Genomic DNA, 12,157 nt, shown 5'->3' on the forward strand with positions numbered 1-12,157 from the left:
TGACATGTTACAGAGTAGAAGCAACACAAATTGATGAGCTTTATCGGAGAATATTCAGCATTGCTTTTAATATTATGGATTTTTTAGCTGTTCTTAGTACGGGCCTACTCTGTTTTCAATAACTTTCTGCCAGCAAATCAGACACCAAGTTTTAATAAAGGTTTCCTTAGGGGGATTCACATCTGTCCATTTTCAGAATAATACATTAACCTTTTACTATTATACCGAAATAAAGCCGCAGGACATATAACTCGATAAAGAGTAAGCCGGTAGCGGTAGGACTACAGTGTTGCTGCTCTCTTGTTCCTGGCAAGAAAAACCTACAGCATTAAGAGACTAAAGTAAAATTCTTTCATTTCTGGATAGAAAATCCAATCATATTTAAGGTACAGACATTCTGAATGAGATTGCTTTCTGTGCACAAGGAAGATGTACGGATAACTAATATTACTAAGAACTATACCAAACTGACTATTGTATAGGAAGATATTATCAGCAGTTGGTTGAAATAACCTCATCTGCAAAAATATTACAAGGTATCTATTACAATGACAGATCGCCTTTAAGTAGGATCATGGAAAACAGCAGAAATGAGATAAGGGTAGTACAATAAACCCTCTGATCTCAGCACATTATAGCACTTTGCATGTGCCGAGACTTACAGGACTTAAAAGGTTTTCTTTTGCTTTGGAAATTTTTTTCTGAAGATTCTGCAAATGATAAGCTGATCATGGCAATAATCATTAACCAAAGGGAACAGTGGCTGTAGCCTGTCAAATAGTAGCATGAGGGTATAGTGTGGCATGGAGAGTCTGACTCATCTGAATGCACCAAAATGCAGTGACAGGACACAACCATGCAACATTGAATGGCATCCTGGATCCAATTCTTTCAGCTCAGAGAGGTAATACAGGTATCTAGTTATGTCTGCAAGCCGGTCTTTTTGGAAGTTGTAGTATAACAACACACATTGATTTTTCACTGAGCCCATTTTGGCCTGTGGACACATACAGATTGGTTTTCTCTTCCTGGTTTCAATGATTTTTGCCTTACTCAGCCATTCCTTCCAGTGGGCATTTTCACACTTTAGAACCTAAAAAATCTAAAGTGTGAAAAAGCCCATTGAAACAAATGGGTCAGTAAGGTGTCAGTGAAAAATCATTAATGTGAAAAAAAAGCCAATGTGAAACCACCCTGAGGCCGCATTCACATGACCGTATGGGGGATGTATATACAGCTTGCGCCCACACCATAGGAGATGTCCGATCTTTCCCCTTTATGGCCCGTATGCTGTACATTTCTATGGAGAGGGTAGGGGTTACGCTCTCCTCCTCTCCATCATGTTGAACGTATGCCCACCTGGCGACGGCCCAGCAGACATACATCCATGTAAATGCAGCCTATGAATGAATTATGCAGATGCCGAAACAAATGTGCATGTCAAGACCTGAAGAACTTTTCTGGTTTCATGCAACACAGGGTAAGTGAAATTGTCGTGAAAGAAACTCACTCACTCAGATCCTCAGCAGATAAAAGGCCATTCATAGTTCTACTATGTGTGCTGACAATCTGGCCTCCTTATTATAGATGCCTACCAATACCATCAGTTATTTTACGAACTACTGGCAAATGTATAAAATAACAAAAAGAAGTAATACCCATCTAACCAGTCACTGGCAGCAGCCATGTTATGTCACTTCACCAATGAAGCCTTGTAAAGATGTCATCGCTTTGTAAAAAGAAATCTACCATTTGAAAATGGTTATTCTGACCCGAACATACCTTTACACTGCGGTAGGTAAGCTGATGCTGGAGGTTGTCTTGTTTAGGCACAGAAATCAGGAGTTTTGGCACTTTGCAGTGAGACTGAGAGGATGGGGGTAGAACCTTGAAGCACGCTAGACGCATGCATAGTTTTGCACAGGAGCACCATAGGGTCATTTGCATATTTTACAAATCGATTTTTGGACGAAACTCCTGATTTCTGTGCCTAAACAAGACAACCTCCAGCATCAGCTTACCTACCGCTATGTAAAACTATGTTTTGGTCAGAATGACCAAACGGTAGATTTCCTTTAAGGATTGCATAGTGCATGAGCAAGCTGTTGTCTGCTATGTGGCTGATGCCGTGGATCTGAAGACTGACTAGCTGACATTAAGCTTGTCACCAGCAAGAAAAAAAAAAGGTTTCTTAAAATGGAAATTCGTAAATAATAATATATGAACTTACAATTATTAACTCAACCAGAGGATAAAAACTATGGCCTGCTCAAGGAAATTATATCAACATCTTAGAAAGTTAGCTTTTTATCAAGTAGAAATATAGTTCTGCAATTTGCAAATATTGATTCATGAAATCAGCTAAAATGTATTCAATTTGTAAATAAAGAGTTTGATAGTTTATTGGTGTAGCTACAATGAATCCATGCAGCTAGACTGAGAATTGCCAAGAGACAACTGTATGCATGGCACAGCTGTGAACAGAACTGGGTCTTTATGGCATAAAGCAGTGGTGGAGAACCTATGGCACGGGTGCCAGAGGTGGCACTCAGAGCCCTCTCTATGGGCACCCGTGCCATCACCCCAGCGCAGAGTTCACCAGACAGGACTCAAGACCTCTTGCAGTCCCAGGCAGCCCAGAACCCTAAAAGGAAGCTACTACGATTACCCAAAGCGTTTTCTCCTTCTTTCTACTGTATTGGTGTCCTCAGATGCCTATACAATTTAAACCTGTAACAAAGCAGGGAGTAATTAGTTACTGTTTAAATTGTTGCATCGGCACTTGGCGAAAAATATGTTTTGGATGTAGTTTGGGCACTTGGCGTCTAAAATGTTTGCCATCACTGGCATAAAGTTTTAATACCTATCTATGTAGTAAATGGAACCATTTGTTCACTTTTTGTTTGGTGTATCTATATGAAAGGAATACATGTAATACACAAAAGGAAATCCAAGGTGAACCAGTAAGTGGTATTTACACATTACCAATGTCTGCTATTGAAATAAAATTGATAGCAAGGTGGATTTTCCTTTCAGCTTAGTACATGTTATATTAACATGTTCTCATGCTGAGTGGATGAAAAGCGAATCTAAAAAGACAGTAAATGTGTGAAACCAGTTATATAATAATAAAATCCTTGAAGGTGTTCAGTGTAGTCACAAATATATCGCTTACTGCTTAACAATCAGGATGGACACCGGCATCCAAAGATTGCAAAACATTGTTTTATAAATCAGGCTGTGGCCTCACATTGTATAGGAACCGTGTTTTGCAGCACAGTTGAAAACAGGGAGGGGCTTGGCTTTATTGCATATACATTTCCACTCAAATAATATGTGTTTTAGTAGAACAGCGTTTGTGATCTGCCCGAGCTGCTTCCAAATTGCCGTTGAAACCCCACAACAATGAGTTGAATTTTTCCAATTACGGAGTTCTATGAAAGGAATCCACATAAAGGGAGTCATATGAATCGATTTGCACTTAAAGAAGCACTCCGGTAGACTTTTCATTCTTTCATTATGTTCCTATATACCCAATATTTTTTTCAGCATGCATTACCTTTTTCAGTTGTTCGTTTCCTTTATACTTTTTAGTTGAATTATGTTTGTGGTCGCCAATCCACACTTCAGGAATGGGTAGTAGTATGCAGACTCTCCATAGTGGGAAGCACATGCTCTTATTATATAGTGACTGCTGATGATGAGACACATGGTTATGATTTCGAAGATGACAGTATAGATAGTATAATTAAAAAAATGATTAAAAAATAACAAATTTGAAGACAATTTCTAGTGAAGGTAATAGTAAACTTTGTAATATACTTCATGGAGTAAGGAATCTTCTCTGGCCTTTTTTCTGGCCTTCTTTCTCTTGCAGTGAGCAGTGTGACTGAATCTCCTACACAATGCAGAGATTAGGAAATGTCAGTTATTAACCCTTTCAATGCCCTTAACCCTTTAGAAAAAAATTCCTTGATGATTAATTTTGCCGAGGAGATTAGAGTATCGAGGGATTGTCTGTCTGTCTGCAAGAGCTCTTTCATCTCTCAGCTGTCTGTGGAGAAGAGGACAGAAATCCGATTTACACAAACTGCTAAAATAAGGAAGAAAGGCTGAAGGACACAAACATTTTTCTTTAATAAAGTATATGACAAAGTTTACTATTATCATCTGCACTACTTATGTATGCAAATTTGTTAACGTATATTTATGATGTATGTATTGCCAAAATAATATAGAGAGATGCATAATGGCAATGTTCCTCAAGCAGACATGTATGGTATAGTCTCTAGCTGTCCATGTGATGTTATGCTGAGGAATCATGGGAGAAATAACAGAACAGTTAAGACAGCGTCTGATTTGAGCAGAGATTGGGCTAGAAAGTAGTGTCGCTCACACTCTGCACAATTATCAAGTTCCCAGCAATATGGTAAAGTGTAGGAATTATCATTTATTCATTTGTTTTGGTTGGAGTGATTCTTTAAGCACTAAACTTAACGGTCGCTTAAAGAATGAGATTTGGTGCCATTTTTCAAGCTCAGATTCCTATAAAGATATTAAATCAATCAACAATAACTTTCTGGGCGTGAAAACACAACATTAGAACGAAATAGAACAGAGGTTGACACAGCCCTACTACTAATACCCAACTTAAACTGTGCATGTTCATAGTACATCCGCAGCTTCAGCCCAAATAAAACATCATGTAGTGAATGCTTAGTAAAATCTCTACACATATAACAAATGTCAGGAGAATCAATGACAGGCACAAAACTCCAGAAGTTCTTCTCTTTAGGAAACATTCATTTTCAAGTATTCTTACTCTATAGACACTACGACAAGTGATATAAAATGGCTTCTCGCCGATTGGCGGTTTCCAGTAACAGCTTGTAAATGAACACATTGTTATGAACAAATCATTTTCCCTTTTCTTAAATTCTGTCTGTGACCATATTTTTGCATACAGAGATCATAGAGGCATTTTCTTGAAAATCGCAAATGGTATTTAGCTATTCCTTCTTTATAAAGGCTCCTCCAGTCATAGGGGATCAGGTCCCTTGGAGAGGCCATGAAGCATGCACTGTAATGTGCGGGTCTCCTCCAGATCATGCATCATTTTTGGTATTGAGGAAATAATGTCAGCTGCAGCACGGTGTCCTCTCTTATTGCTTACTTCCTGCCTTTGTTTTGTTGTTTGGGCTACAGCTAACATCCTTAAGCAAAAGTTCACAGTCTGTCAGTACATGAGTTGGCGTGTATTTCCTCATTTGCTCCACCATCTTTTGATAAGCTGATTTTTCTTGTTCCAAAGACCGGAGAATATTTCTTGTTTTGTTTTCTCTGGAAATAATGTTTTCAAGATTGGCTTCCAGACTCTGAATCTTGGTGTGTGCCACCTATTAATGAAGTGGGAAGAATGGGGATAGTAAGGCAATATAACATCCAGTAGTATTAGCTGGCAAACAATTATTATATAAAAAATTTGTAACAAATATAACAAGTTTAGCTAAATGAATATTACTCAAAGAAAATCTACCATCAACATCCATCCAGGGGCACTCATAGATCCAGGCCCTGTGATAAATTATGCTAATTAGCCTGAAGGCCTCTGAGGGATATTACCAGAGCCCCTCATAGAGGTCTTTTCGCTTGTTACAATGAGCAGGTCTACACCTCCCCGTACTTTCTGCTGCTGCTAGATAACACAGGCAGTGGGAGGAGGGAGAGACATGTGCTGTGAATCTACAGCACAGAAGGGCTCTAGAAACATCCACTCATAAGCATCCACTCATGCTCATAAGCATAATTTTAAAGGTAGATTTTAGAAAGAAGGAGGACATGGATAGCAAATATAAGAAGATTACCACTGCTGCTGTGTCTGGATCTATGAGTAAGTGTCCCTGGTTTATCACAATGGATTTTGATGGTAGGTTTCCTTTAAAGCAACTTAAATTTTACCCCATTAAATTAGCAGCCCCCTCAGGTAGGCTCTATCCTTTCTAGAATTCCCTCTAGCAAGTGAAATCTTGCCTGTTTACCTATAAAAATCACTTCCAAAGTCATGTGAAAATCAAAAGATTATTGTCAGATTTTGCCAGCAATTCCCTTTAGAAGCGGGAGGGGAGTGTCCTTTCAAATGTCCCCAATTTGGGTTATATAGTACCTAGAAACATGCTTCAGTGTGACTGTAAACATAAGAATCTCATCCTAATATGAAAGCTACAGAAATAGGCAGGAAGTGGATCTTTATCTGCAGCTTTCATTTCCAACTTTGGGTTTACCTGCCTGTTTCGTCTGGTTCTGTTCATCCAGAACCACAAGCCTGATGCAAGAAGAAAGAAGGGATTCTTCTTCTTTTGTTTTTAAGTACCACACAACCGAAGAGAGGGGGAATCTCTGGTGAAAATCCCCCTGCAGCCTCTAAAAAAAAAAATGGCCCCCAAACTCCTGTGAAAGTTCAGTCATATTTTGTCGAGTAACTTTTTTTTAAAAGATAAATGAGGGAGAGTTCACACAAAAGACTAAAAATTACACACTCTACCTGAGGGGGCTGTCAATTTAATGGGGTAAAATCTGGTGACTGCATCCACTAATATTTTTTCTTCTTAATTAAAATCAAGACCTGGATAAATATTTAAAAAATTATTTATTGATTGTATTTGTATAAAAATGGGGTGGCCCATCTTGCCTGTTGTACATTGTTAGCTCACAATTATGAAAACCCTTTAAAAAAGGCTTTAGTTTTCATCAATTTACCTGCAGCTTTTCCAAGAGGTCCATGTTCTGCCTCTTCAGCTGGTTGTTTGCCTTCTCCAGTTTTTGGAAGGCCTCTGTGTCATCAGATGGATTGGATGTTTCCAGCATTTCATCATTAATTACATGATACTCGACCTCATAAGCATGGAGCTGCTTAGAGATGTCCATTTCAAATACCTGAAAGACAAAAACAGCAAAAAAAAAAAGATCTTTTTGGAGAAACAAAAATCCAATACAAATGAAGCATATTTTTAATACACAGGATACAGAGGTTTCCTGGTTCTGTAAAATCCCATTAAAAAAAAGTGTAGAAAGGTTTTCTTTTTAAAATTGTGTATTTTTGTTGAAACATTTTCATAACAACAAAAGATAGTAAAATTTCCAATGTAGTGTTTCAGGCAGGTGCACAATCTTCGACAAGAATATTTAATACTTCTAGACTGACTACTGTAAATATCGAAGGTAACAAAAGTAGTAATTTTTCCCACCCTAACAAAATATAAATTTTCTGGTCAAAAAATATGTCAAACTTATAACTCATACAGTGCCATCTGCATTATAGTTTTTGTTTTGGTAAACTGTGATGCCAGAAACTTCACCAATAGTTGTACTTGCAATCCACCCAATTAAAGGGGTTGACTGGAATTGGGATTATTTTTATACTGGTCCATGGGGTCTTAAAATAAAGTGTCTCACTATCCAGCAATCCAATGCTACATGGCACGTCATGTTACTGTCGGCCTCGGTTTGTCTCAGCTGCAACTGAAAATCAATATTGCACACTTGGCACATCGCCTGACACAGGCCACAGCCAGATTCTGCAGTAGGTGCCTGCCGCTTGACGATGCATCACTGATGAGCCTCTGTATACCATAGATTGTGTGAGAGAGGAGAGTATATATATATTTTTTTGTTTTTAGACTCACCCCTGGGCCTTTAACCTAAGCCCAAGTGTCAGATATACCACATTTTTCAGACTACAAGACGCACACCAAAGATCTAAAATATATTTTACACCAGTTAAAATGTCTTATAGATGCACAGCTCTGCTACATGTGAACACATTCAGGACTGCTATACACACACACACACACACACAAGCACACTCAGCACTACTTTACAAACACACTCAATGCTGCTATACACACAAACAGATGTATCACTGCTATACACACTCAATGTTGCTTTACATACACAGGAATACACTAAGCACTGCTATAGACATGTGAACACATTAAAGACTGCTATACACACAGAAGCACACTCAGCACTGCTTTAGGCCTCTTTTACAGCAACATATGCTCACCCAGGCCATAGCAAGGCCATAGCCTGGGCGAGCCTACAGAGAGGCACAGTGCCCATCTGTACATACAAGAAAACGACCGTGGAAGGTACGGTACGGTGACCGTAAAACTGAGGAGTATTGTCCTGAGGTCCTTTAAAAAAGCAAGTTGTTAAACTACAATAAATACCAACCAAATTACCTGGGTCATAATTTTTTCCATTGTGTCTTTTGTCATATCAGGAATATTGATCTTCAGAAAATCCACTATACTCTCAAAACTGTCACATGCCATAATTAATTCTTTATTATTACTGAGAAGACTAAGAGCCACTTTAAATATAACTTCAGTTCCTTGTATGAAAATGATATCTGGGGAAAAAAAGCATTCATTATATACACAATGCCATACAAAGCCCTACACATAAAACAGTGCAAGTACCACCGGTAAAGCAATAAAGTCCAATTTAATGTGGATACAATCTATAGACAATCACTGCTCCTAATAATAGCACCAACAATAACACAGTTCTATATGTATCTGTGTATATGGTATATGCCTTACCAAAAACTCTAGCAACAAACCCAAGTGGGAACTGTGAAGCAAATAACGTTAGGAACCAGGGAGCAGCATAAAGACTTGGGCTTATCTCATTCTCCTCCAGGTGGTTGTATAAATCTCGGTGATAGTCATGAAGGAGCCTGGACAGCTGGTACATTTGTATCTGAAAAGAATAATATACATCAACTAGGGGTATAAACCAAGAATTTTGTCTATATCCCTTGAGCATTGTTATACAAGTAGCCAATAACATGCCAATATCATCTGACATTGTGGCTGAATCTAAACTGTTAAGGGTAAGGCCTCTTTCGCACAGCCGTTGTGGGGACTTATATCTGGCTGCACATTCCCAAAACAGCTATGGCGCCCAGCGGGGTACCATGCACAGGACAAAGATAGAGCATGTTGGCCACCATGCATCTCTATAGAGAGGGGAGGGGTGAGCAGCGATCAGCCCTCCTCCACTCCAGCTCGCTGCTGTATGCTCGCCCGGGCAAGCATACGTGTATGTAAAAGTAGCTTTATAGCGATTCTACCGTTAGCCCTACCTTTGTATCGGTAGGACCTGCATCAACAGTATTAGACTTCTAATGATCATAACAGAGTCCTGGAACAACAAGGCCCAGCAGAACACACTACCTGAATCAGACTGTGCCAAAATATAGGAATATAAAGCAAGAGCGGAACAAATGCCAGGTTTTGTCTTGTTCATCAGTGCATAACACATGTCAGCCTTAACTTTAATAATTACTCTCTGGAGGGCATACTTCAAAGGCTGGAAATGGTATTGGGCTCTGTGGGGGTAGCCACCAACTGACACCTCCTTAGACTCCAAGGCTTTTCTTAAGGTTCCCTACACTTTTTAGGCAAAGGGTCATAAAACCATGTGCTTATTTGACCAATATGTCAGTATGAAGTTATAATCCATCCCAGCCCAAGGCAAAATACTTATCTGGGATTAGGGCAGTGAGGTGACCTCATATATGGGTTTCAAATTGCTCTAAGGGCCTTGGAAACTGAAATATACAGAACTCTCAATGGGAGTATAGCAAGAGAGTCATGTCTGGTCTCAATGGAATTCAGAGATATTTCTAGATCCGATCAGAACCGTGATCCTATGACTTCCCATTGAGGAGCTATAACCCATCAAAGGTACTGGATCTGATCCAAGGTAAGAGGTTTTCTAGAAGCCTCATATGGGTGTGAAGGGGTGTGACTACACCCAAAATAATCAGGGAACCCCGTACGGGCCATCCATCTCCATTAACCAGCAAAAGGTAACCAACTCACAAATTGCTTATGTTTGTACTCTATCAAACTGTATACATATATCTATAGTGTGTATTGCTTTGTCTAGTGTGCCCTTAAGGCAATTAAATATACAATTTAACCTTTGTTGTTCTTTTATCTCAATACACAAATCCCCACATCTCTTGGTTATATACTTGCTTCCTGACCCACTATAATGTTGTTACAGACTGGGCTTATATCAAATGGGCAGTTGTTGTCACCCTACAGTGCAGATAAATCTCTTTCATGGAGGTGAGTGAAAGGGGACTTCCTGCGCTTCCCAGAATCCGTGCGTTCAGGGAGTGTCTATAAAAACAATAATTAATAGACCTTGCATAACCTTTCTGGGGTTCGGAAACATCACACAGACTATGCGTAGACTGAGTATCCCATTTTCTGGGATCAACTATCAATATGGATGCAGAGTACAAGATGGCAATAGAAATGGACATCTACACTGGCCTCTTACATCTCTAAATGGCCCAGTTTAACCAAGTTTAGAAACTACAGGCTTTGCATAATACTGATTTAGATTACATGGACAGTAGCATACCTGAAGCGACATCATATCTGGACGGTATTGCTTTCGGAATGACAGGTCATACATGAGAAATTTTAGCATCTCGAAGGCTTGGTGTTCACTCATATGCAGTAGAAGCACTCCAGCCACAAAACTAATTCCCTGGCAATAACCAACTTCCTTGTCAAGTAAAGAGTAGGCCTTAAGAAGATTATATAGAGAAAGCTGCCCTGCTCCCAGCTGGGCAGAGAAGTAAGGGTGAGTTGGAAAGGTCCTTCCTGTAAAATAAATACATGCATTGCTTAATATTTAGACTATTATTAGATTAATAAGGTCAATCATACATGTAAACTGTATACAATTCCAGCGCAGAGTAGAAATATTACAATGATAAGTGGATGTGAATGAAAAAAAATTGTAAAAAGGACAGTGTTCTCAGCAGTCAGAAGATACGAGTCTTCCAAGTTACTGATACACGGAAGTGTAACCAGCTGAGGGAGACTACTGTCATGTTATTCAACCCATAATGTTGCTCTCTCACTACTATTAGCTAATATTATAAAGGGGCATGAACACTGAATATTAAAACAGAAAGTCCCATGGGAAGACTTTGTACATACCAAGATCAACAAGAATTGCATGCTGCTGAGCCGTGAGCTGTTTCAGAAGATCACCGTATGTCATATCTGATGGCTGCTGTTTGCTTGGTATTCGGTGCCTTAGACGATACTGCACAGAAAGAAATTGCCAGATTTCCCCCCGTTTGCATTTTGGAACACCTGCCAAAACAGAAGCAACAATAGATATCTTAATTTATAACTTTATGACAATTAAACAATTAGCATTACAGTGGTATTCTGGGAATATGAACGCTCAATACCAAAACCCATAATGCTATAAATAAATGAGTATAACAAATCTCAATGTCATTAGTCCCAAAATGGAGCTTAAATAGTTTGATTTTAGGATTCACAAAATGTCATGGGCTTTCTAAAGTAGGCAGAGATATTACCAAGATGGCAGCCACTGGAAACTACAAGTCCCATGAGCCTTTAATTTTCAGTATCTCCTCCTCCCTCTTATGCTCTGCTTCCAGTGATGATCTTACATCCTGCTCTGTTACCATAGTAATGATGCATGTTACTGCCATCACTGCACATCACCTCACTGTGATGGTATCTCACCACAACACTGGCCATACTGGATGTAATGTAACAACCAACTACAGCCAAATAGAGTGATGATCACATGACCTGCCCAGGCAGGTGCAGGACATGTGATGTGGACATGTGACCAGCGGCCATATTCTGTCCCGAATCCGCTCCGCCAGTAGCATTTTAATGCTTCATTACAGCATTTTTCTGCTATGGGGAGCAAAATTTGAAATAAAAACCAATTACATATTGGCTTATATTTTACTTTAAAACCAACAAACATGGCATATAATAAACATGACGTTAAGTTAAAAATTCATGTGAACTGGTCATCAATGTTATATTGATATCTGTTATACTGGGCCCCTAAACATGCCTTGAGAAAATGTAAGGAAATTTTCATGGCTGGGGGCTATTTATCTATATCATCAGGATAGAATGATCATACAGAGTCTGTGAAAGTCTGACACCTGGGCCCCACACAGGTCAGCCTTATAGTCTGGTTTCTGGCATGCCAGCAGCCATATTTGGAGTAAAGCCAGGAGCAGGAGGATCCGCCACTGTATAGTGCTCTAACAGGTGCCACTTTACAA

General features: G+C 39.2%; 1 protein-coding gene across 5 annotated transcripts in view; it reads right to left on the reverse strand.

The window, feature by feature from the left end:
* Positions 1–4,782: 4,782 nt before the first annotated feature.
* The window catches only part of TBC1D4 (TBC1 domain family member 4), a 94,081-nt gene continuing 86,706 nt past the window's right edge, over positions 4,783–12,157 (reverse strand). For all 5 annotated transcript variants that reach the window (XM_072135344.1, XM_072135343.1, XM_072135345.1 and 2 more), the window contains 6 exons: positions 11,031–11,189; positions 10,444–10,688; positions 8,604–8,763; positions 8,241–8,410; positions 6,757–6,933; positions 4,783–5,396 (listed from right to left, as the gene is read on the reverse strand). In XM_072135344.1, coding sequence (XP_071991445.1) covers positions 5,163–5,396; positions 6,757–6,933; positions 8,241–8,410; positions 8,604–8,763; positions 10,444–10,688; positions 11,031–11,189 — 1,145 coding nt within the window. In that variant the 3' untranslated portion in view covers positions 4,783–5,162. The remainder of the gene's footprint in view (positions 5,397–6,756; positions 6,934–8,240; positions 8,411–8,603; positions 8,764–10,443; positions 10,689–11,030; positions 11,190–12,157) is intronic.

The sequence above is a fragment of the Engystomops pustulosus genome, chromosome 2, assembly GCF_040894005.1.
Source record: "Engystomops pustulosus chromosome 2, aEngPut4.maternal, whole genome shotgun sequence".
Lineage (NCBI taxonomy): Eukaryota > Metazoa > Chordata > Amphibia > Anura > Leptodactylidae > Engystomops > Engystomops pustulosus.